Source organism: Aedes albopictus, chromosome 3 (assembly GCF_035046485.1).
Source record: "Aedes albopictus strain Foshan chromosome 3, AalbF5, whole genome shotgun sequence".
Taxonomy (NCBI): Eukaryota; Metazoa; Arthropoda; class Insecta; order Diptera; family Culicidae; genus Aedes; species Aedes albopictus.
This window is the reverse complement of record NC_085138.1, coordinates 377,605,620-377,633,389: the sequence shown is the minus strand read 5'-3', so window position 1 is coordinate 377,633,389 and position 27,770 is coordinate 377,605,620. Positions and strand designations below refer to the sequence as shown.

The 27,770-nt window shown below is 37.5% G+C and overlaps 1 protein-coding gene across 3 annotated transcripts in view; it reads right to left on the bottom strand.

The window, feature by feature from the left end:
* The window catches only part of LOC109399110 (uncharacterized), a 141,039-nt gene that overhangs the window by 12,984 nt on the left and 100,285 nt on the right, over window positions 1-27,770 (bottom strand). For 2 of the 3 annotated variants that reach the window (XM_029875220.2, XM_062855767.1), the window contains exon 2: window positions 1,114-1,873. In XM_029875220.2, coding sequence (XP_029731080.2) covers window positions 1,114-1,873 — 760 coding nt within the window. Of the gene's footprint in view, window positions 1-1,113; window positions 1,874-14,199; window positions 14,816-27,770 lie in introns of those variants that run through there. The other variant, XM_019671555.3, reaches the window with a different exon arrangement.

Sequence of the window (27,770 nt, the reverse complement as noted above, 5' to 3'; positions counted from 1 at the left end):
AGGCCAAAATGGTGCATTGAAAGCTTTGAAGAAGGTGCATGATGTGCTGCATTTGTTGTCACTGTTATTCAGTTATTATCAACCTGTTGCATGGGTACGTGCACGAATTGCAAAAATGGTACATAGAGTACAAAAAAAAAGATTTTAATGTGATGCTCACACCGTAATGGTGTATTACGGTGCATGGAAAGCTTTGATGGTGCAAGAAAATTTGATGGAAATAGTGCATTCTGTAGACATCAAGATGGTGCATGAAAAGCTTTCAAGAAGGTGCATGATGTTAGTGTCAGTGTGCTGTATTAGTCGTCATCGTTATTCAGTGATTCTCGACATTTTGTATGGCTAGGTGCACGAATTGCAAAAATGGTGGTTGGAATTCAATGTGGTACTAACTGAAGTCACCATGGTTCACGTATGTGGAATACAGTTTTGGAATATGAAATGTGGTGCTGGCATAACTTATTGGTTAAAAAATAGTGCGTGAGATCAGCATGTATGCCAAGATGATTCTGTGAACATCATGGTGCATGGATTACTAGGAAATTGCATGTGTCAGTATGGTGCATTAGTTGCCACCATGATTCAGTGATTCTTAACATTATTGCATGGTTAGATACCAGGTGTAAGAATTGCTAAAATGGTGCATAGAATTTTATGTGATACTGAAGTCAACATGGATCAGGTACATGGAATGCAATTTGGTGTACGATATACAACAATGTAGCATATAAAATTCAGATGTGAATAAATGCTTTGATGCTATTTGAGATGATATTTCAGATGGTGCAAGGAATTTGAAGATGTTGCATGATGTCAGTATGCTGTAGTTGATGGCAATATAATTCAATTAGTCTCAATATGGTGCAAGAGATGTTATTTATAAGGGGTGGGGGTGCAACTGCCTCCCTTGCCTCTCCCTGTGTACGCTAATGCTCTGCTGTTTTAGAGCAACAAACACAAGTATTGCACTAATTAATAAATTAGTTAGGGATCTACCGATTTATGTACCCAGGTGACCTTGAACACTAGCTCTAGACATCATGAATAAACAATCATTGAGTTCGGCAGCCCGTTGGCCTGGTTTGTCTGATAACAAATCAAATTCTAAATTACCTGTATCTACTGCCGATGGGTTCGCTTCTTTGGTGAATCCGATGAAGCCCATCTCTCCGAACTGGTGAACTCGTGGGTAAACTCGAGGAATATTCGTCTATTCTCTTCGGTCTATTCGAAAGCGTTGGTGGTATTCTTGCATACGGATGAATCCGAACTTCCTTAAGTTTAGCTGCTAGTAAACTATGTTTCTCCTGTACTGGAGATGCTCTGCTAGGCGGAGGTATCGTTATCGACACCACAGGCCCGTCACCAACTCCACATCGAAGATTACTAGAGTTTGTCGATTTCGATCCACCACCTTCATTGTAAATTAGTTGAGTATCCACCACGGTGAAGTTGAACACTAGTTCCGGTTCCGCCGTGGGAGTTTTCGGATTACCACAGATTCCACTATCAGTCTTCTTTTCCCCAGTCTCTCCTTGGTTGAGCTTACAGTCTATGATCAGATCATTCTTCTCGTCCTCGTCCTCCAGATCGTCACGATCGAAGAACCCTCCGTCGCTGGATTCCTTCTCAATGTTGTCGTAGTAGATCTTCGACGGTGGTTGTTCCAGATTCGGGATGATCTTCCGTTGCACTTCCGTCGAAGAATCATCCCCAGTCACGTCGATGAACTCGTCATCTGCTTCTTCTTCGTCGTCGTCGTCTTCCGAGGGTTTCGCCTTTTCAAACTCGTAGCGTGTCTTCAGGCCTTTCAGCTCCAACTGGCAATCGGCCAGCGTTTGGACAAACTTTGTGCGCATTCTGCAGTTAAAATCTGTAAAAGACGATAAAAAAAATCAAATCGTAAATTATACTGCAGGCTTATCAAGTACCACCATCGCGCAGTGATCTAACCCTAGGTATAACGAAAATAACCTTCCGGAGAATCATCCTGTTCGGCTAAAACGAGCGGTACTACACTCTTGCTGCTAATGGTCGCGAGCAGCTCGGATGTCCGGGGTTTTATATATAGAGCTGCCTCGCCCCCGGGACAACGGGCTTATCGCGGCAAAAATTTATGCAAACATAGCCCCAATCTGAGCTGTCGTGATAAGCGAAGCCCCTTTCCAAATACCCAGTAAGCCTGCCTGCCTGGGGAATGGCCCCGGCGGTGGTGGCCGTAGCGGCTCCGGACAGAGTGCGGAAGGCAAGGTGTAGGGGATTGACAGTAAATCGATGAGCATCCACAGATAGTCACACAAACGTGAATAAGCACACATACGGACACCAATTTCTGGCACAGTAGGACGGGGTGGCGTTGATCTGTTATTGTAAGTTCGAATAACCAATAAGGCTTATCTCAAGGCTCCAGTGAAACGGGGTTGTTTAAAACAACAACAGTTCATTTAGAAACAATTCGGCTAGCTGTTGCTTTGGTGCGGTTGCCTTCGTCGTACGCAAAACGAGAAAAATATCAACTCGTAAGAGGAACGAAATTGAAAAGTGAAATTTAGTGGAACTATTCGATTTCCAGTGCTAAAGATGCTGGTTATCGATAGTCGAAATATCTGCAATGATTTGCTATTTTCCGTCTGTGTGACGAGAATTAGCGCACATGACGGTAAATTTTTATCCAATGAAGTTCTATCAACCAACCAACCAACAGATCATCAATTTCGCTTGCAGTGTTGGAGACCTAAATATGTACTGTTTTTTGTTCAAAGATAGATGTGAAAACTTCCATCAACGTAGCTCCACTCTACGGTACCGTGAAGATAACCCAGCGACGAAATTACGACCGTGATAAGTGATAAGATAGGTAAAGTTTTCCTATATGGCTGGGGCTGGGTTCCTAACTTCCAGAGGCCAGAGGAGCTGGCCGCAGAAGAAGATAACACTGTTATCTGATCCGTCCGGCTCGCTCTCTTGGCCGTATTCAAATGAAGTCGCAGCTAGCAGCAGCTGCCTGCTGGCTATTGGGTGAATGCATGCATACCATTTGAGGTGTGTGTAGTGTCGACTGAGGTACTGAGGAACGTGGTCGTTTGTCCGGGTTGTTATCGGGTGTTTTTGGATGAGAGGGGCTTTTACCACGCCAGTCAACCGACAGTTTTCGCAGATAATTGGATACTTTGTGCTTTTGGGTGCTCTGGTCTGGCTGGCAAGACTGATTAGAGGCCATCTGTCCGATACGAGAGTGAAATTCGTAACATTCCATGACAGCTCGAATACCAATCGCGAAGGGTAGAAACGAAGGGTAGAAACGTTGCTAGAACAAATGAAGGCATTGTTTGTTAAAAATCAGTTACGGTGGTTATTTTTTTTAATCTAGATCTGGAAACCTAGACATAGAAATATTTTCGAGATGATTTTGTTAAACCGTTGTGTTTGCCTTTTTCCTACTTTTCAAAGCTTGAATTATAATAACATAACTAGCGCAGTTGATCACACATTTGCTTCATAAGCGGATGGTTATAGGTTTGCTTACCAGTCCCGGCATTTGCCGCAATTTCTTCTAAGCTCATGGCTCTAACGGACCTGTATGCTAAGATATTGGTGAATGGAAACTCCTAATGAATCATTCAATTGGGCTGGAAAAGAAACAACAGTCACACAGCAGTCAATATCCTCGTGCTCATCATTGTACCATAAATAGAATGGAAAAGTGAAAGCAACACAAAAGTAATAATTTCAATATAGCAGAATAGAATACATTCAGGCGCTCTATAAAGTGTAAGTTCAGTTGTCAATTGTAATGGCTTACGTAGTGCTCTACTGGACCATTGAGTTGTGAATATTTTTAAATGGTTTAAAATAAACAAAAAACTGTCACTATCAATGTGCAAGCATTATGATAATTAGTATTTTTTAAGAACGCAATCCAAGTTGTTTTTCCTTAAACGTTACGGTTTAGAAGTGGCAGAACAAACGTCGCATATGGTGTCGCAACTGTATTCACGTTGAACACTGTTTATGTGCTTTCACCACGGTGCTCCATTTACCGTTATTATAAAATAATATATACCATCAAAACTTGAAACGCCATTCTCTTTATTTATCTATCCTACACCTCTGGACAAATTTTTAAAATCATCGTTGGGCGAATTTTTGAGTGACGCCCTTTTAAAGGGCCTAACCTCTAAAACATCGAGTTTTCCATAGAATAACACCACATTTCATAACAGAATCGTGAATTAAAGGCATCAATAATAAAAAATTTCATAAATAATATTGAAATTTGATAGTATGCATCAATATAAATATCGGTGGAGTGCATTTTGTATCAAAATTGGTCATTTCGTCAATATACGGTAGGTGTTCTTAGGACCTGTGAAAGCAAACTTTACACCGGTGCAACAAATTCAATTAAAAGTATATTGTATTGTAATTCCATATGTCTATAGATGTTTATATTACTCTCAGTCAAGGCGATAGTGTTCACATGCATATCATCACCAACATTTCAAAAGGACGTAACTGATCTTCAACACAATATCTTCTCCCATAGCTGTAGATCGTTTATCATCTTTCCCAGGAAACCAACAACCACTATCGGAAACAATTGCATTTCCTCCGTCCAATAGTGGTTACTGGTTAAACATTGCGTCAGAGAGATAAAAGTTTGGTTTCGACAAGCAGTTTCGCCTTTTTGAAATGTTAGCACCGTAAAGCGTACACTACATACAGCATACTCCTCACTATCTGATAACAGGAAATGGTTACATGCATTTATTTCAATACGTCTATAAAAAATTGAAGAAGCTGTGGTGTGCTATGGTTTTCCCACCATTCTCACATGTTGGTCTAAAAATGGTCATTTACAATCTTTGTATAAGCGAAACTTACAGTCAGACTTTGCTATCTGAGATAAAGCAATTTGTCATTGGATGAACCAGCCTCGGGCTGAATTTCCCCATAATAAAAAGTCAATAATAATAATTTGTCATCTCTATTTGCAACCAAACAATGATCTCAGAAAGGAGATTTTCTAATTAGAGTCGAGACCGTAGGTCCATGAATCACACTCAATGCTATGTGATACTGCCCATATTCGCATAGTCGACGTAAGCGCCACTGTGGTTTTCAATACACATTTATAATTTTATCAATGAATAATACAAAGTTAAAGATTTTCTTCCACGTTAACATCTATCAAACGGTTAAATCTTGTATTGTATTTAATAAAACTGGTCAGAAATATGCACATGAGCCTGGGACATGGTTTATATGGGTATTTGGACGAGATCTTCACCATCCGTATTGCCGACTCTAAACTCTAGCCCTACATCATCTGCCTAGCGCATCTGACCCATTGTTTCTAGTCAATAACACAACGTAGTCAAGTACAGTTGAGTGTACACTCCGTTAGAGAATAAAATGTGAAACGTACAAAGTGTTTTAACTACATGAAGAAATGTTGTCTACCGAACTTATCCTAAGGGGCCGTCCATTAATTACCTAAGGGTTTATGGGGGGAGGGGGGATTTGAGAAATCTTACGTGCCATACAACAATATTTGGGTTTTCATACAAAAAATCTTACAAGGGGGGGTGGGGGTGTCGAAAAATCGTGAAAATTGCCTTACGTAATAAATGGACAGTAGTATGGGACACGCTTCTATGGAAAAAATAAATCCTCGCTCCAGTCGACTTTTTAGATCCCATTTAGGTCCCATATGAACTGTACAAAATTTCAGCGCAATCGGTGAAACTATAATTTAGCGCAAGCGGTTCAAAGTTTGTATAGGATTTACTATGGGAAAAGTTAAACTTTCAAACAAAAAATCCCAGAGGTCGCCCTTTGTCCCCTTAATTCAAATCGATCAATGCTCCTTGTAGAAAAATCATTTTTGAAACTTTCCTTCGAAGACCGCAAAATGATTGGATGCTTGTGGAAAAAGTTATTGATTTATTACCGATTAGTGATCCAACGAACGGCTTTTTGCTTTGTTTTATCAGCAGCACTGCTGCTGCCGTTGTTGCATGGGGTGGCGGGAGGCATCACCACCCCCAGAAATAGCAGCTACAGTGCTGCTAATAAAACAAAACAAAAAGCCGTTCGTTGGATCACTAATCGGTAATAAATCAATAACTTTTTCCACAAGCATCCAATCGTTTTGCGGTCTTCGAAGGAAAGTTTCAAAAATGATTTTTCTACAAGGAGCATTGATCGATTTGAATTAAGGGGACAAAGGGCGACCTCTGGGATTTTTTATCTGAAAGTGTAACTTTTCCCATAGTAAATCCTATGAAAACTTTGAACCGCTTGCGCTAAATTATAGTTTCACCGATTGCGCAGAAATTTTGCACAGTTCATATGGGACCTAAATGGAATCGAAAAAGTCGACTGGAGCGAGAATTTGATGTTTGTCCCATACTAATGGACAGCCCCTAACCACTTGCACGAACATACAGTGACCGGCACAAAAAAAGATCCGCCATCAGGGGGCCAGCGAAAGGCAAAATCCCCGTAGCTCACAACAAAAACACGTTCAAAATTGTTTGTGCTGAAAATTTATGCATTACATAATTTCTTGCTGATTTATTTGCTATCTTCGCGTTGTCGTGTAATTTCGAACGATTGCACGCTAAAATTTTGATAACCCTTTGCTAGTTTTACACGTTTTACTTAAGTAATAACTTATGGTTATGACTAATTCGCAAATGTCGTGCACATCCCAGATCTGTCAGAGTGCCCAAAAGTGTCAATAGTCTATTTTACGAAACGACAACAGTGTTGATATTGATATTAACACTCACGGGCTTGGGCGCAACCTCCTGTCAAATTTTCTTTCATGAAATGAGCGATCAGCTGATCCGAAACGTCTCGTAAAATGGCTCATTTCACAAACATGTCAAATTCGTGGACTACGGCTCATCTATTCGTGGTTGACGTCCGTGCTGCCCAGCTGTTCACCATAGAGTGGTTACAGTTTTTAATGAAAACTACATGCAAAAATGATAAAATATATCTTTCAATGAATGCATTGCATCCATTTTACATTGTTTTATTCATCTGTGTAGAAAAATATTTGGTTTTTGAGGAATAAAGTGATTTTTGAAACGATTGGGAAAATTGCTTAAAAATTGGGTATGACAGAAAAAAAGATCCACTTAGCAATTAATTCTGAAACTTCGAAATTTTCCCAAATTTTCACATGTTTTCACATGTTACTCTAGTGGAGAAACACAGGTTATGGATCGCATGAACCAATCCGGTTCATGTCGGAGATATTCAACCATGAGTACGAGCTGTTCGACTTCAACACTTCTTCCAGCTCATTCAAACGAAGGCTCCAGGAAAGTCATCGATAGTGAAGAAGCCGGTCAAACGCTGCACAACGCGCAATTGGCTTTGTATGTGTGTGAGTTTTTGTATACAAATATGGTTTTAAATATTTATGGTTTGTGGTTTTTAATTATTTAGTTCTTAAGCCCTCTTGTATATATGTATTGTAATATTGTAAACCTGTAAAGAATGTATGGTTTTTATACCTTTTTGAGTGAGCCGAGTGATGTGGGCAACTCAAAAAGGCTTTTTCATGCCAGGCTTCATTAAGGCTTAATGCCCGATGAAGAACAATAAATAAATAAAACTTACGTTACGGTGACTCCAGTGGATCTCAATGAAATCAAAACGATCGTTAAAAATCAATTTATCAACCGGTGGCAGGCCCTATGGTCAACTACTAGGGACAACAAACTACGTGAAGTTAAACCCTACGTCAGACCCTTCACATCAGCATTCATCGGAAACCGAAAGGATGATACTGTTCTGGCCCGACTCCGGATTGGGCATACAAAGATCACTCACCAATACCTAATGGAAAAGGAACAACCCCCCAGGTGCCAACATTGTAACGCCCCATTATCAGTTAAACACTTTATGACCGATTGTCCAGAGTTCTAGAAGAAGAGAGAGATAGAGCAGATATTTCAACATATCTTCAAGATGTGCTAGAAGATAATCTTGATAAAGCAAAAAGAGTCATTGAATATCTTAAGAAAATCGATATGTATGATAAAATTTGAGTTAAATGTGTAATAGTTAAATACGCTTAATATCGCACTTTAGTGGATCCGAATGACAATAGTTAAAAGATCCACTTTAATAAATAAATAAATAAAAAAAATATAAATAAATAAATAAAATAAAAAAAAAATAAAATGTTTTGCTTCTTGGTGTATGCTATGGTGAAGTTTAAAACATTTGAAATTTATTTTGACATGAGTTTTATCAATTTTAGGGTGATATGGGGCGAATTTATTTTTAAACATTCCTCTAAACTACCGAAACTATTTGTAAGCAAGAATGAATGCTATTTATCTACAATATAACAATAATTCAGCTTACAGACATACAGGGATGTACATTTTTGGACATTTTTATGAATTTTGGTCGACTAATGCAAAGAAATGAACATGTTGTGAAGATTATTAAGGATTCGATAACTCAAAACACTTTCACGTTTGTGTATCGCAATGATCACCTCCATCTGCTTGTGCTAAAACTTGATTAAGGTATATTCTATCATATACACATAGATAATTACAATTTTGCGATGTATTACAAGTGGTACACATGGTGCTCGCTAAAATATAGTTTCTCCGATCGAGCTAAAATTTTGCACAGTTGATAAGGGGCCGAGATGGAACTCAAAAAGTATACAGGAATGAAATGTCTTTTTCTGTCCCATACTAATGCACATGTGCTAGATATTGGCCTGTGTATGTGTGCCTTGGCAATGGTGGTTACGTCGACTATGTGAACATGGGCAGTATAGGAAAGGCTACGAGAGCGGAGGGGGTGTAAAAAAATCAGCTTAAAAATGCTGCGTCATTTATGGATGCTACCTTTTTCAGAAGCCGAATCGATTGTCAGTGCGGTACGGTCTAGGCCCATATTTTTCAATTTAACTAATAAAAAATTAACGCACAACTTATAAATCTATTTCGTTTTCATTTTGGGGTAACCTTGATAAAGCCCTAATACACATTAACTCTCAAAAATATTTTTTAAGTCTAAATCTAAATCATAAGTCCAAATATGGGTTTTGTTTACTAAATTCGTACAAAAGGCTGAAATAACAAGAGGCTGAAATAATAATTCAACTATTTTTCAAACGCCAACAATTCAAAAGAAGCCGTTCTCAAGATCAGCCCAACCTACCAAGTTCAAGCTACGCTTTATTGATTAGCCACATCATAAGGACAATGTATCTCAAAAGAGAATATTAAACCCGTTAACGCCTAAGGTGTCTTACAATATTGTAATTTTCATAAAAAAAACATTGTTATCAACAATCAAGTTTCAATAAAATATACATTAAAAAAATAGAAGTGTATCCAAAAAATATCTTTAATGGGTCCTCGACATCTGATAATTTTGTTCTTAAGCTTTATTTTAACAAAACGTTTATACTATCGTTGTGTTCTTATCCAAATAGGTACAATACATCTATAATTAGTGAAAGAAAGAATAACTACTCAAGAAAAATACAAATAATAACAGATGACATCATGGTTTACTAAAGATATAAAGTGTAAAAGTCTGTTTCTCTCTGTTTCTTTGTTTTCTCTTACTCACGATCGGAAGGAATCCCTGAAAGTCACAAATCAAATCCCGTACATAATTCCTGATAGGATCCTTGAAGAAATCACTGAAGGAATTCTGACAGGAAGCTCGGCAGGTCTCCCTGAAAGAATTATTGAAAAATCCCGAGAGGAATGTAAACAAACAGGAATAATCTTTGGAGGGATTCCGACAGCAATCTTGGCACGAATACCTAAAAGAATCTCGGCAGAAATCTATATTTTTACATATTCCTTTGAGGGACGAATCGCTTAAGGAATTACAGCAGGAATTTCGGAAGGAATGTTTGGAGGAATTCCAGAACGAACCCCTGAAGGAATACCGAAAAGAATAAAAGAAAATCCATTCAGGATTTTCTAAAGCGATGCAAAAATCCCTCAGAGATCTCAGGAGCAATTTCGGAAGGTACATCTGAAGGAATCCCGGTAGGAATCTTGTGAAGATTCTCGAAGGGATGCCAGAAGAAATCCCGGAAAGAATTTCTGAAGGTAGCTCGAGAAAATCTATTTCTCATTTAGTCTCATCTAGCTTCTTCACCCTACTCTCTACCCTCTACCTTACCATCTTCTCTGCCCTTTATCTCAAACTTCTATCGTACGCTCTATCATAATCCTCAACCCTACCATCTGCCCTATACACTATCCTCTACCATACCCACTACCCTATCCTCTATCCTACCTTCTACCGCACCCTCTACTCTAACCCTTCACCATACTGCTATGCTGTACTTAATCCTACCGCTTACCCTGCCCTCTACTCTAACCTTTCACCCTATCCTCTACCCCACCCTTTTTACCCTATCCTTCACCCAAACCCTCTACCCGATCGTCTACTCTACTGTTCACCCTACCCTCTACCCTTCCATCTACCCTGACCCTCTACGTCACCATACATATACATACATTTATTTGTTCAACATCATTAAGACAAGACATAATCAACAATAGTACGCCACAATACTCGGTTTGTGGCTGCCGCTCTCCATCCTCGGTCGCGCCCAATGCTCGCCAAGTCACGCTCCACCTGGTCCGCCCATCGTACTCTCTGCGCTCCACGCCTTCTTGTGCCAACCGGATCAGTTGCAAACACCAGCTTTGCAGGGTTCCGGCATTCTTGCAACATGCCCTGCCCACCGTATCCTTCCGGCTTTGGCCACCTTCTGGATGCTGGGTTCGCCGTAAAGTGCAGCGAGCTCGTGGTTCATCCTTCTCCGCCACACATCGTTCTCCTGCACACCGCCGAAGATCGTTCTTAGCACGCGTCACTCGAAAACTCCGAGTGCTTGTAGGTCCTCCTCGAGCATGGTCCATGTCTCGTGCCCATAGAGGATCACCGGTCTTATTAGCGTTTTGTACATGGTGCATTTGGTGCGTGGGTGAATCTTTTTCGAAAGATTCTACGTCACCCTTTACCCTTTTACTCATCAAGCCCAATCGATAGATACCCATATCGCATGGTATTATAGCTCAAATTACCATTCCGTGGAAGCCATTTTGAATATGATCCGCCATCTTGGATTTCAAAATGACGTCGGATATATATTTTTGAGTTTTACTCTTCAAGCCCGATCGATAGTTACCCATATTGCATAGTATCCGAAGCAGCATTGCCGGTCAATAGCATACATTCTGGAGTTTTTGCCGCCAACTTGGAACCTAAGCCGCCATTTTGAATTCCAATATTCCTACAAACAACTCCACAATCTAAGGAATGTGTATGCCAAATGTAGTTGAAATTGATTGAGACATTCCAGAGTTATGCTGCAACATGTACGTACACACACATTGGCGGAGCCAGCATTTTCTTTTTTCTCACTCACTCTCCTAAACATACACGAGAAGGAGAAAGATAAAAGAGGGGGCAGCTTGCCTCCTCTTTCATCTCGCTCTTTCTCGTGTATGTTTAGGAGAGTGAGTAAGAAAAAAGAAAAAGCTGGCTCCGCCAATGTACATACATACAAACATATAATCATACAAATAGACAAACATACAAACATGTAAACATAAAAACATACATATATTGACTTATATACAGGGGCTGACCAAAATGTTTGGGATAGGCAACTTTTTTTCTCCCACAAAAAATTCAACTTGCTTTAACTTTTCACAGAGTTCATCAAAAAATCTCAAATTTTGATGATGAATCACCTGGGCTTGTTAGGGGAATATCTGTAAATAAAAAGAAAATCGAGTTAAGTACTGTTCCTTTTAATTCCACTAAGAATTTGCATCCTTTGACAATTACGTATTTCGACCTCAACTGTATGATCGTCTTCAGTGTCGGAAATCGAGTCAAGTACAAGACACTGAAGCCGACCTTACAGTTGAGGTCGAAATATGTATCTGTCAAAGGATGCAAATTCTTAGTGGAATTCAAAGGAACAGTACTTAACTCGATTTTCTTTTTATTCTCAAATTTTACTGTTTGTCAACCTATAATATGTGCGTCATTGGTAAAAATTTGGGCTCGATTGATTAATTTTTTGCAAAGTCAGAAACATTCGGGTAAAACACTATTATTTAGACAACTAATTTTTGAACTGTCATGTCTCGGAAACCAGTGAACCGAATTGAATAATTTTATAACGTTTATCAACGATATAACGATACTTAATACGACGTTATAAAATGTAATATTTTCTCACGGCGAACTAAGTTAAACCGGGTTGAAATTTTTACCCATATAGAGGAAAATAAGTCAAATTTACAATACCACACAAAAATTACTAAATGTGTTCTACCTTCAATCTAAATAGGCTCTAATATATCTGATTAGAGATAACTTGAGAACAGAAGTGGAAAATCTTTGGATATCAACACTAAAATTTATTTACATTGATGTAAAAAAATACATTTTTTCGAGAAAAATCCAAAAAGTGTCAATCTATGATAATTTTTTTCAACGTTTAAAAAGTACCTATGTTTTAGTTTGTGAAGCATTTACATAGTGTTAGTGTACGTTGAAAATTTCATTCAATTCAGCTCAAAAATGAGTTGTCTAAAAAATAGTGTTTTACCCGAACGGTTCTAACTTTGCGAAACATATATCAATCGAGCCCAAATTTGTACCAATGATGCACATATAATAGGTTGACAAACAGAGATTTTTTTGATGCACTCCATGAAAAGTTATAGCATGTTGAACTTTTTTGTTAGAAAAAAAAGTTGCCTATCCCAAATATTTTGGCCACCCCCTGTAGATTTACAACTCTGAAGACATGAACTATAAATTTTGAACCATTGTCAAGATTTCAGGAAATACTTTTATTTCGCAAATAATGGAAATGGAGCTCATAGATCGTGATAATATGTAATCTTTGCAGCCTCGTTTACGCCACCTAGTGAACCAGTCACAAACTATATTGTTCACTATGAACAAGGTATGGATGCAAAGAAAACTTCTCAAAAGACAGAATTCTAAAAATTTGCATAATTCTGGAGATATTCACATCAAAAGGACTGCCCTACATATAGGACGCTGGGCGTTTAGGGCATTTGTCGTACATTCCTATTGTATAAATAGAACGCTGGGCGAATATGGGTTGAATAAATCCCCAGAAAACGCCTGAAAGTCTGCAATTGCCATACTATGTATGTGATTACTTCCGAAAAGTATTATTTTATGCATTAATTAATTTTTGTTGACGAAATCGGGTTTGACAAAAACTTGGCAGCTAGAAAAATTCATTATAATACTCATTACATGTGCGATATTGCTACGACAACAATAGTTTGAAAGTGTCTTTAAAGTTCGCCGAACGCGCAGTTTGGGAAAATATTAAATTTAATAGAGAAATATGTGACTAATTGCCTGTAAAACATGTAAACTCATCATTCAGTATCTTTTGAGCCAGATAGTAGCCATTTCACACATATTGTTTGAAGTTTAGAGCGGTATTTTTGACAAATAAAAATGCCCCTCACGTCGATTAATTCACCGTTATACCACAGACAAACAGACGTCTCGCTCTAATCACCTTCCATCGTTACCCTTTTTAACGAAAAATTCAAATATTCTGTAGTACGCAAATCGCTCATTCACGGCGCTCGCATCGTTTTTGCTCTTTTTTGACGTTTGCTCACTACTGCCATCTACTCAGCGTTTTCGCGAAACAGCGTAGTTAGCATTGGGCGATTATGTTTTCGTGACGATGATTTAAATGCCAAATTATTCCTGTGATACGTCTGTTTGTTTGTGGTCATACTTTTTTTATGCTGCTTCAAAGCGCGTACAGTGTACAATGTATTGGTTCGGGTCAATCACGGAGTACATAATTCAGATTAGTTTGGAAGACAATCTAGCAATTGGGGTGGATGCTATCAATGACTGTTTTTCTCATTCAGTTACCATGCGTTTCCATATTTACAATATTTCGCTGAACGTCCATGGAGGCGCTTAATGATAGTTACTTTATGATAATTATTTCATTTTCGCTGTACCAATTGGCGTGCTACTTTGTACACATTGCATTGAGGGATTGCTTTGCTACCATGTCATTATTGACGAAACTACCAGAAAACCCAAATAATCACATTATTAATCATCAAATTATGCAAACCCAACACTCACCTCTTTCTGTTTCTTGTTGGAGGCGTTGATGACAGCATACTCGATAACCGCGGCAATCCACAACCATGACTGTTCCCTTTTTTTTTTAGTGAGGAACATTAATCATCATCGCATCGGCCCCTTTGTTTGTTTACTGCTGTGTTTCATCAGAAAACTGTGATGTTCTACACACCCTTTGAATCATTGATCTAAATCCATGCGCATTCTGTGGCACTGTCCTGACCGATGAAGTTTTTGTTCCAATTCCAACCGCTTATCAGGATGGCACTAATTCTTCGAATCTTACAACCCGGAAAGCACACGCAAATTCCCCAAACCGACCACAGCACGCGACTTCTGTTTTACGACTGACCACCAATCCGCTAAACCGGAACATACAAGCTCTTGGCACTCCGTGAGCAGTATTGCTTGTTAGCTCAGATAATGTTCAGCTGATAATGCGCCTGGTCACTGGTACTTTTAAACCGCCACGCGCCAAATCTCCTCCTATATCAATGGGTTCTACTTTTTTCCTAACTCTTCTATTAATATGTGAGCAAAAATAATATGTTCTGTTCTCGCACACTCGTCGCGACTCTAACTTGTGCCCAATCCAAGCATGCGGTGATAACTGACTGTACGGAGAACGCTTTGAACAGCAGCACTTAGTGGGCCGGTTAGCAAGTCGCCTCTGGTAGAGCACCACGTCAGTTAGGTACATCGTGACTGGTCACCAGCACTAGCGGGTACAGGATGGAAAAGGAAGCTCCCAGGACGATTGTAGCAGGATGTGGGTAGTGGGTGGTGGTGGCGATGGTCTTCGATAATGACATGTAAAACAACTATTACAAGCCCCCTTCTTTGGCGGTAGACTAGCACTGCTTCGAGTTGGTCGATGTTCTTGCGTTTTGAGTTTGGGTAGGTTAGGTTTGTGTAAAAGGATAATTGTTCCCATTGCTATTACGCTGGAACTCAGAATCATGTTCAAAGGTTGACTGTGATGATTAACATAACACATAAGGCCGATAGGGTACCCGGGTACCCAGCGCCCATTTAAAAAGCACGGTGTAGAAAAAAGCAAATAGTTTGTCGGACACATAACGGTTAAGAGGGTCATCATAAAACATACCATGCGCACGAATTCTCAATGCACAATGCTTTACCACTATAAGTATTAGCGTGGTTCAAAAAATCGTTTTTGCTCCACACCGCTTATTCGATTCGTAACCAGATTCTATGCCTTCTCCCAAAATTTGAGTTCATTTGGTTGAAAATTGACCCAGCCAACACACGATCGCATATGATGTTGAATAGGATGCTAAATATTCAGTTGACCGTAGTATTTTCCCAAGTTCCCTAGAGCGTTAGTTGACCCTTGGTACTTCTAGGCTACTCTATCAGATACAACTTTGCCGAAGACCGCATACAAATCGCATGCCTCATTAATTAATTAGTTACCAATTTTTATGCAGAATCGAAATCTTTACTCATGGTGGTTAAACTTATCGTCGGGCATCACTGCATTTTGCAGTGAAACATAGTAGCCATGATTTCAGTGTGCTATCTTTGGCGCCATATGCAGCAATGTTGCCTGCTGGGAAGCTGGAGGATCATTGTTAAAGTTTGTCCAGTTGGATAGAAATCGAAAACTAATTAATGCGGTCTTCGGCAAAGTTGTAGCTCATAGAGTAGCCTAGGAGTACCAAGGGTCAACTAATCCTCTAGGGCACTTGGGGAAAACATCGTTTTCCCATAGTAATTCTCATACAAACTTTAAAGGGCTTGTGCACTCTAAATTTTCAACCAAATGAGCTCAAATTTTGGGAGAAGGCATAGAATCTGGTTATAAATCGAATAATCAGTGTGGAGCAAAAACGATTTTTTGAACCACGCTAATAAGTATGTATATCTATATATATATAAATGAGTTTGAAGTCCCTTTGAGGCAACAAAACTCACAAACGGGCGGACCTATCAGGATGACTCTTGCATGGTTAGATTTGTATTCATTGTGGCTGTGTTTATAAGTAGTAAAAGTTGTGAAAATCAACTATAAAAGTAGGAAAATTGTTAAAGTACTGCTTTTTCATGAGCTGGGAAGGAAATCAGCACGATCCAATTGAAACCAATCTAGAGTGCGGTGCTGCAATGACCTCAACAGTTGTCAAACCACCACAACCGGGCAAGACAAAGTTTGCCGGGACAGCTAGTTACAAATAAAATACATATGAGAGCTATTGCCGATTTTAGTTTAAATATTTACAGTGATCAGTAGATCTTAAGAACTGAGCTTAACCCTCCTTTGGCATTAGGGTTATTTTTGACCCAACCATACACTAAGCAAGCGAGATGTTCCCAACGTGATGCAAAGGTTAACCCTCGAGCGATTGCGCTGTTGTATTTTGTATTCAGAATTAGCGTTTTGCTGGTGGTGATTGCTAACCGCGCGAGTTACGGAAGGTTCAATAAATTCGGACAATCCTGATATCGTCTACCCCAAGTTACAATGAATGCTGAATAGTGAGAGTGTTAGCTGAATATTGGTTGGTTAATGCTGGCAGTAGCTTAATACTATGACATCTGAATATTGGTCTGAAGTATTGCTTGTTCAACCTCTTTAATCAGCAATACATAGATAACAGAATATCAAGTTGCATAGAATATTATTCATCTCTTTTGGAACGGCTTTGGAACGTACACCAATTTGCAGAATTAATCATCTGTTGTTCAACCTTTAATCAAATATTTTTTGACAGCTGACTCAAGCAGTGTTTTCTCAGAGTCCTCTCAGAGTCCACATAGCTTCTTCAGCCTCAATCAGCATTAGTTCAACTAATGTTCTTGATTATTCAGATACAACAAGCATTGCTATCGTTTTCGAGGGGATAGGTATACATTTGTGTGTGGTGTAGGTAGTAAGGTGAGTGACTATAAATCAGGAGTTCCGAGTTCAGTGCCCAGTTATCCCATAGATTAATTTATACATTCCGAAGCATCTCTTCTGGAAATATAAAGTCGCCAATGATGAACATAAGTTTTAGTTTTTTATTTAAATTTTCAACCAAATTCAATAAATTTAACAGATTGCTTACTAAGCGCATATTAAGCCCTAAATCAGCCTTTAAATGAACCTCAAACCAGCATAAAGTTGGATAAAATTACCAAAATTTGATGTTTAGGGGCTTTTGTTCAAATTAGGGCTGCTTTAAAATGGTTGGATAACGATTATTCAGCATCAACTTGTTACCTGAGACCCCCGTTGGTTTAGCCGCATGTAATCTGAACGCTTTCTGATTTGACCCCCGTTAATCTGCCCATCGTTTAAACTAAAAATGGTTTAGATGTCATTCTGCTAATGGAACGAGGTGAACGGAGCCCAGAATCAAAACAAAATAGCAAATGAGGTTGCCATAAGTGTGGTTTTCCGGCGCTGATCTAGTTCAAATTGAAAATTAACTCTGTTGGTTTGTGGATCCCCGAATCCAGAACTGCGAGAAGTTTCGGAGGCTCCAATTCGGAGAGCGATTGCTAGCGGTACCCAGATGCCCAATTGTGCCTGACCGAGCATCACCGACTTCCAGTATACATCTCTACAAATTCCTATCGGGCTGAAAGACATTCACCTTTACGCGTTGTTAGAGTCACGAATTGACCGACCGCGGGAGCCGAAAGCAGTAAGGTCGAAGGCCGTAGAGGGCTTAAATATTAAAGTGCTGTGAACAATTCTTAGTGGAAATGTATGAAAAGGTGTTTCAAGAGTGCAAAGAAGCGTATATTGTTAAACGCATAGTACACTCCAGAAGGCTGGTCACGTAGTGCGAATATTGGAAGAAAGAATAGCAAAAACACTATACAACAGTGAACCTGGTAGTGGTCAGCGCCTAAGTGGACGACAGTGCTGTAGTATATTAAGACTCACGTCTTGTCACGGTCGCCATGTAATGATAAATGTTACGATTTACCAAGCGATTTACACAATGTAGTTTCGATGTGGTAGCGTTGAGATTTTAAGTCAATCTGTACTTCATGTATTGATTCTTACTGGTAGTAGCTAGAAATCATTTTCTTGGTGTATCGTCCCAACTGGAACAAAGCCTGCTGCCAAGCTTAGAGTTCTATGAGCGCATTTCCACAGTTATCAATTGATAACCCAACTAACATTTTCAGCGCTATAAGCTTCAGTAATTTGATTTCTGCTGTATACCTGTCGAATTAAAGCAGAAAACAACTGCACTACAAACAGCATACAACTACCCAGCTCAGTTTTCTGAAATCAATCACTTGTTACTGAGACTGCCTTTATTGTACTTTAATCCAACTCCCGCGAATTGTAAAAAATTAAACTAATCGTATAGGAATCCCCACCAATAGAACAGCCGCTACTATCAGTACAATTTGTAATGCTGCCAAATTAACATACCAGCAGCGCTTTGAAGCTTGTTATGCGATATCAAAGAAACGGTTCATCAATACGGCTTGTCGGAACATTATTGTCAAAACAAACTGTAAGTGGGATAAATAGCTGCAATACATATACTTTACAGCTATCCATCTCAGTTTTGTGAAATCATTCGGGTTGCTTTTATTGCACTCTAACTCAAGTCCGGAAGAGTGGCCGGAAGATGTGCCAATCGAATAAGAGTCCCTGCCAATAAAACAGCTGATTTTATGCAGTCCGTTTTGTAAGGTTGCCAAATACACGAAACGGCAGCGCTTTGCAGCTTTTTATAGAACAGCTGTGATGAAGAAACTGTGAAGCCACACAGCTTGTTGAATGTAAACTTTATTGCGTTTGACGTTTCACAAGCTTTTTCGGCTAGATGAAGCTGGATAAGTTTTTTTGTGGCTCAATTGTAAAGCCGGGCTGTTTTCCATGCTATTTATATAATTACAACAATGTAGCAATTTTAAAGAGATACTTCTAGTCATACACGAATTGCATCACGGTATCATAACCTGATTTTCTTTATCTGTATTAACGAGATTTTTAGCCCTGGGCTAGTTCATCTCGGGGCCCACACTTTATTTTCCTTCCGAAGGAAGAACTCACTTTTTGCGAGTTTGCCGGGAGTGGGATTTGATTACAAGTCCTCGGCGTGATAGTCACGTGCTTTAACCATCACACCAGGTTCGTTCCACAACCTGAAATTATATTTAATCGAATAATTTGGTGTAGCCGTATAACTATTATTTAACAGCTGCCAAAAGGCTGAAAAAGCGATTTCCAAAGATGTTATAGAGTTGGTGGTTACATAAGAGCCGAGAAGAAGCTTTAATTTGGTCGCAGAGAAGCTCTTTTTACACAGCTTGTGCATGTTGACTAAGTTCTTCAGATTCATTGGTATATAGCTCGCATAGCTTCTGTTCATATGTATAACACAGTAACTCAGTCTTAAGCCGAATTACTAGAGCTTTGTTGACGCTTACATTTACATTAAATGTTAGTTGGGAATGATCATTTTGCATCTGTAAATCGTGTGGCAGGCTAAAAGGCTAGACGACTTTAGTATAGAATACAAAAAAAGTCTGTGAGGCAATACCAGTTTTATTAAACAAAACAAAATAACAAAAAGATGATCCGCCTTCAATAATAAGAGTTTGTGTTTTGGCTCAAGAGCCTGCCGAATTATTGTTATATTGTAGATTAATAGCATTCATTTTTGCTTACAGATAGTTTATGTAGTTTAGGGAAAATTTTACCCATTTTATTATTCATGAAAAAAAAACCCGCCCCATATCACCCTCAAATTTAGTGTCAAAATAAATCTCATATGAGTAATTCTCGCTGAGACCGGCCCACTATTTACACCTTATCCTCAAAAATGGTTTAGGTGGCGATTTTCTGAAAGTCCATCAATTGAAAACTGAGACATTTATACATAACATATCAAAAAATAAGAGTTGTCTTTTTCTTCATTCAAAAGTTATCTGCAGTTTCGTATATCATGCCACTTTTGCGCATTGGGCCCGGTGCCGGTCATTTACATAACTGCAGCAATATTTTGCAGTGTTTACGAACACGAATTTAAAATTTGAACCCACTAATGGGAAGCTGAAGGTTTAAGATTTTCAAAACACTAAAAAAGATATAAAAACAATGCCCGCATCATTGAGAAACAGTCAAAAACCGAAACGAAACTCCGGTAGCGTTGCCATTATGCCAGATTTATCTGGCACTGCCAGATTTTCAGGTAGCAAAAAGACAAAAAGAGAAACCATCGATTTTGCCAGATTTTTTATTTCTAGCCAGACTATTGAGCAACGAAATTCCTCCTTGATGTTTTGAATGTGTATCATATTGATCTAGCAACTTTGGACAGCTCAAAATTCTAGCATAACATGTGAAAAGGGCCTAAAGGCTTTTTTGTAAACAAACATGTTTCGGTCGCTGTAGGGCTCATCTTGATCCACCCACGCACATCAACACGCTTATCAGAAAGATTTATCTTCGGGCTATCTGTTAAGTGTGTTGTTGTTCGTGGGTGGATCAAGATGAGTCCTACAGCGAACGAAACATGTTTATTTACAAAAAGCCTTTAGGCCCTTTTCACATGTTACGCTAGAATTCTGCGTCTTTCATCTAAATCTGTTCGTTGCACATTCAAATCGATTGCCGTTACTGGTTTTACAGATGAATAAGATTTAGTAATAGGCCTTTTCAGTTGACAGGTCCGTGTATGCCACTTATACAACTGCCGAACAAAGGCGCAAACGCTGAACTGTCATTTTCATTGGAGAACTGTCAAAGGCCCCCAAAATCAGCTAATTTTAAGCGTCTTCTGATTAGGACTATTATTTTATCTTAGTCTAAATTATTTGCATTTTCGATGCATTTATAGAAAGATGTGTTACACAGCTTATATACCATTTGATTAGTGTATAGTTGTTTTGGTGGAAATTGACTAAAATGACTGAGTCGATGAAGAGGAGAAAAGACCATGTTTTTTTTGTTTTGCATATTCAATGCAGAAATAGTCCAGTTAGCAAAGTTCTTTCTCAATGACTGTAAACATTTTGCACATTGAACACAACACTTACATTGAAGATAATTTTGATAAACTACTGATAACAAATCATTTGATTTTTATCATACTATATATGAAATTGTTTTTAAAAGGCATTCCAATCTAATAAAACAAATACTATTGAAGAAAACGACACTGTTTCATTATTCAAACTATAAAAATTCAGTAAAAATTTGATCAAAGTTGAGGATTTTTAAAGCTATGTATAGTGCCAGATTTTTCCAGATTTTTAATTACGGACTTGCCAGATAAGTTCAAAAATATAGTGGCAACCCTACCCAAATTATGCTGCAGGTGCCTCTGTGTATACATGCAGGCGTGAACTCTGATTCTGTTGCATGTCGTTGTCGGTGCGCATGGAAACGTATGGAGAAAACGTGAATTGATTTACAAAACTGCATGTAACTTTTGAAAGAAGAAAAAGACATCTCTTATTTTTTATATGTTATGTATAAATGTCTCAGATTTCAATTGATGTAAAAAAAAAAATGAAAATCGGTGGTTGCCATCATGGTGAAAAAAAAAGTTTTGGTATAAAAATCCAAGATGGCGGCCAAAATCAATATGGTCGACCCAACTTTTTGTAATTGTAAATAATAGCTCTACCTTTCCTCTGCCAATTTTCTTTTTCTTCTTTGTGGCTTGACGTTAGCACTGGAACTTGGCCTGCCTCTCTTCAACTTAGTGTTCTTTGAGCACTTCCACAGTTATTAATTAAAGGGCTTTCTTTGCTTGCCATTGTATGAATTTGTATATTGTGATGCAAGTACAATGATACACTATGCCTAGGGAGTCGAGAAAATTTTCTCGACCGGAACGGAAATCGAACCCGCCGTCTCCGGATTGGCAATCCATAGCCTTAACCGCTAGGCTAACTGGAGAGCCTGGATCTTTTTTTTTCTGTTATACCCAATTTTAGGCAATTTTCCCAATCTTATCTGAATTCACTTTATTCCTCAAAAAACAATTATTTATCAACACAGTTTACTAAAACAATGTAAAATGGATGTAGTGCATTCATTGAAAGCTATATTTTATCATTCAGAAACTGTAATCACTATATGGTGGATTTTTTTTTGTGCCGGTCAGTGTAATACATATCCCAATCACACGCTCTGTAGTACTTATGAGGGTGTCGCTTAGTTATCAAGCCGGCTTCATCGACGGCCGGTCGATAGCGGACCAGATCTTCACTGTACGGTAAATCCATTTCTGAATGATTTGCCGTACAGTGCCGTGAATCGACTGTTCATCGAATTCAAGGTGGTATACGACAGTATCGAACAGACCGCACAGAGCTGTGGAAAATCATGGAAGAAACGGATGTTTTGGAAAGTTGACCACAGATTATCTTTGTGATATTTTTTTTTGTAAATATTCCTTTTACTAATCCAGCAACAAGTAGTCATTCACCTCTGTTCCGATCCATCAACTTCTCAAGTGAGCCCCTAAAGTTCTCATACTTCAATCTGACTTGGTTTCCCCCTCCACTTGGGTGGAGAGTGGTTTACCAGTTAGTAGTTACTTTCTTTGCTTATGAATATTTGATATGAATTTGTTCTTTCGATTTACACACGCTGCTTTGGAACGTTAGGCTTCGCTCATGGTGGTGGGAGAGTGTTTCGTTCTGATTGTGGGAGAATATGGAAATAAAACGGCCCCCAACGTGAGTGTGACGTGGCTTTTCCAGCTTAATTAACCGTCGTCGTTTGGAAGCAAGCTTAGAAGTATAATTAGAGCAGAAAATTTGTGGTCAGGGGGAAGCGACTGTGAAAGTGCAGCGGAGAAGAATTCCATGCTTCCATCGTTATTATAGTCTCAAGGAGACGTATGGTATTCCATAGTATCTTTTTGCTGTCCACAGTAGAGGCTTTCCACGAAGCAGCACGAAAAAAATCCATTTTTTTAATTTTGCACTTTTGATTTGCATATAATTTCGCACAGCTGTTCTAATCAATATAAATAACCATTTTTTCATATTAAAACTTTTTATGAAGTCTCGACTAACTTTCAAATAGGGCCTATGAAAAAATGGAACACATGCAAATGAAAAATCATATCTCTGAAACTGCTTGTTCGATGGGAAAACTCTCTTCGGCAAAGTTGTAGATTAATAAATGGTGGCTTTTAGAAAAATACACATTGAAAAATTTATTTAGTTTTTCTTCTAAAAAAACTGAATTTTGTTACTAAAAATTAAATATCTCAAAAAGCTATTTTTTTACCTTCGTGATATTTTGTGAGAATAAAGTTCATTCTGTTAGCTACCATCTGTAGAAATTTCATAATGGTAAAAAAATGTACAAAAAAGTTATGGCACTTTGAACATTTTCGGTTGTGTGTTTTAAGAGTGTATGACGAATTCACGCAAACTCGCCGTAGGGGTTTGGCAAAACTAACTTAGAATCCGATGGAACTTCTTAGGTTTAAAGACTATGTATTTTAAAGGCAAGATTGCATACGTTGTTTTTTTATTATTTATCTAGACTAATATTTGAAAAGGGCTAAAGTATTTGTCCGTTTTTTACTCAATATATCTTAAAAATGACATTACCTACAAAAAAGTTATGTATGGGTGACTTTTAGATAATCATGTGAACTTTCATAACATTGATAAATGTCAATACGCTTTAAAAGTAAAAAAAAAAAATGCGAATAAGAAAAAATATTTCAATTTGGAAAACATGACATTTTTGTAATTATTGAAAATTTTGCCATACATATATCGCAAGATGGGCACTTTTGAAGAAAAGCATTTCTGAGGTACCGTGATTTCGGGTGAAATCGATCATTGGGGTGAAATTGTTCGACGTGAGGGTCATTATCATTTGTTAAAAATGTTGCTCCAATCTTAAAACAATTTGTAGAAAATGACCATCATCCGGCTGAAGGATCATTGAGTGATGAGTTACATGTTTTACAGTCAATTAGTCACATATTTCTGTATTAAATTCAATATACTCCGTAATTGCGTGTTTGGCGAATCTCAAATACCCTTTCAAGCTTGTGTTACCGTGGCTTAATCGCACATGTAATGAATATTCGAATGGATGCTTTTAGCTGCCAAGTATTTGCTAAACACGATTTCATCATCAAAAATTTTATAAATATTCAAATTTATACATAAAATTGCACTTTTCCGGAAGTAATCACTTTATCAGTATGGAAAGTGCATACTTTAAGGCGTTTTCTTGAAATTTATTAAACTTAAAACTTGAATAATTAGACATTGAGAAAACCCGTAAAACTTTAGCATTTCGCATTCTGGGGTGGTTAATTCAGGTGTGGAAAACATATTTTTGGCACATGCAAAGGTATTTCATTTACCAATCAATTTCATCTCGAAAACAAAATTAGTGATTTTTTATTTTAAATGATATTTACCTATTGCAATAAAATGATTTGCAGTAAAAGTTTCAATCTCGTTGACTGATGAGAATTGTGGTCGTACTTGTTTTATTGCTTTGAGTTTGATTTTCTTTGGGTGATCGACTATACGTTGGATGATATCTTTAATTGGCATTTCAGTCTAATTTGGTCAATCAAAAACAACTATATGTTTTCTTAACCCGACGTTTCGTTCCTTATTTGACCTTTTTCAAAGATTCTGTAATGTTTGAGTTTGACCATATCGCTAGCTATTCAAAAATTAGACGCCAAAAACTGTGAAAAGTGATTAATTGCATTCGAAATCCCGGTAGCATTAGTGGCCAATTTTTGACAGCTCCTCCCCTCTTAAAGTATATTTTCCCATTTCTAATAGAAGGCTCCTAGCAATATCATAAACTTCCGCTAAAATGCTACGTCTTTAATGGACGGTTCCTAACAACAAATACTTCATGTCATCATTTTGCGTGTGCGGTAGAAAACAAAAGTTTTTATCCAGGGCGTTTTTTTACAGATATTTTCATATATTAAATTAAACATAGCTTCATATGTTTGATTCACAAGTCTATCTGATGCAAAGTATTTATTTGATTCTCCTATGAATAAGGAAACTTTTAAGTTGAAATTAGACTTCTGGTTGATATTCTGAATTTCTGTGTAACAGATCTGGTGTTCTGGTTAAAAAGAGAATCCCAAATTATAGTCTTTGTATTGGATAGATTTATAATTGAAACATATAAAGCTATGTTCAATATTAATATGTGAAAATCCACTATAAAAATACCCAAAAATTGGTTTGACTTAAAAAAAAACACATTTTGTGCAATTTTATTACTTTGATCCATTTTGAATTCTATTCTTAATGGTTGGTGTGGGGTTTGGTTCTCCGAAATAGGATAAATTTAATTTCGCAAATGGCCATGTATTCCAAATTGACTTCAAATTATTTTTTAACTTTTTTTAGCGTGTAGGAATCGATTTTCCAATATTTCAGTTTTTTACTTGAAAGTTCACACAAATTGATTAAGTTACCCATACCACACATTTTTGTAGGTCATGTTATTTTTAAGTTACATTGGTTCAAAAAAAAAATGGTCAAAACTTAAGCCCTTTTCAAATATTAGTGTAGATAAATTAAAAAAAAAAACAACAACAAAGTATGCAAAGTTGCTTTAAAGTGCATAGTCTTCATACCTACAAAATTCCATTGAATTCTGAGAGGGTGCTGCTAACCCCAAAATCGAGTTTGCGGGAAATTCGTCATACACTCTAAAAAAACACGCAACCTAAAATGTTTAAAGTGCCATAACTTTTTTGTACATTTTTTTACCACTATAAAATTTTTACAGATGATAGCTAACAGAATGAACTTTTTTTTCACAAAAAGCCACGAAGGTTAAAAAATAACTTTTTGAGATATTTAATTTTTAGTAACAAAATTCAGTTTTTTCAGAAGAAAAACTAAATAATTTTTTCAATGTGTATTTTTCTGAGAACCTACATATATTATTCTACAACTTTGCTGAAGACAAGGTCAAACAAGCCGTATTCATGTTATAATTTTGTATTTGCTTTTGTTCCATTTTTTCATAGGCCCTATTTGAAAGTTAGTCGAGACAAAATATGAACTTTTGATATGAAAAAATGGTTTCTCACATAAAAAGGAATAGTATACAAATATATCAAGTAGATTAAAAAACATCGATTAAAATGAATTCGTGCTGGTCCGTGGAAAGCCTCAGTATGATCAGGATATGACCCGAATTGAGTTACATTAGGATGTTTAGTTTTGGCCATTCTAGTACTAAGTGTACAGGAAAGGTTATACAGGGGATAGACAAAATGATCGGGACAGGCAAAATTTTCACCCCTCAAAAAGTTTTCAAGTAGCTGTAACTTTTCGAAAAGTGTGTCAAATATTCTCAAATTTTTACTGTAAGTTGATCATTTAGTTGTGTATCAGTGGTCCAATTTTGGAAAATATCGGGCTATTCTGCACGTAGTCATAAAGATTCTAAGAAAAAGGTATATTTATCCGATAGCCAACTTTGAGCTGTTATATCTCCGGATTCAATGTACCGAATGAAATGAAATTTTGACCAATTATGACTTACATAATGAGCTATGAAAAACTTTTGACTTAGCTTAAAATTCTTAACACGAAAGAAAATTATAACGGTTAGATTATTTTTCCAATAAAACACCAAATTATCCAAAAATTCAACATCGTTTCAAAATTCAAGATGCAAATTATAGTTCATTTAAATTCCCTCTAAATGACTTATATATAAATGTGTTTTGAAGGAAAGTAACAACATAGCCGACAATAAATTGAGAAGGTACTGGGATGCATATAGAAAATAGACCAATTTACTAAAAAATCGTGAAATAAATGAAATCGCTATAACTTTTTCTATTGTTAAAAATTTCAAGTTAAGTCGAACGTTTTTTAGAGTTCATTATATAAGTCATAAATGGTCAAAAATTCATTGAAATCAGTTCATTGAATTCAGAGATATAACAGCTCAAAGTTGGCTATCGGATAATTTTACCTTTTTCAAGAATCTTTATAACTTCGTGGAGAATAGCCCGATATTTTTATAATTTGGACCACTGATACACAACTAGTTGATGAGCTTACAGTAAAAATTTGAGAATATTTGATACACTTTTCGAAAAGTTACAGCTTGTTGAACATTTTTTGAAAAGTGAAATGTTGCCCGTCCCGATCATTTTGTCTATCCCCTGTATGTTCACTCCAAAAATGATTCCTTAATCAACGCGATTGTCCGACTCATTAAGTGCTGGCGAGTTTCGTAATGGGAACATTCTTCCCAGGATATAGTAATTTGTCAAAGAAAGCATTTGATTAATAACTGTAGAAAATGGTTATAAAACACCCAGCAGAAAAGCACGATCTGACTCAGCTGGCAAGTAACACCAGAAGGAAGTAGAAGAAGAAAAGACATTAAATAATAACTCTAATTGTTTACAATTTGTTAAAATATATCGTTTGTTTTTAAAATTATCGTAAAATTTCTCCATTCGGTCAACAGCACACATAGTAGAAGCGTGCTCATTATGCTAGTCACGTTCTTAGTAACCATTCATTTCCGCTTCGATTGATGGGAATCCCATTCGAACAAGCCGCGGTGGTGTTTAGAAAACATCCAGAGAGCT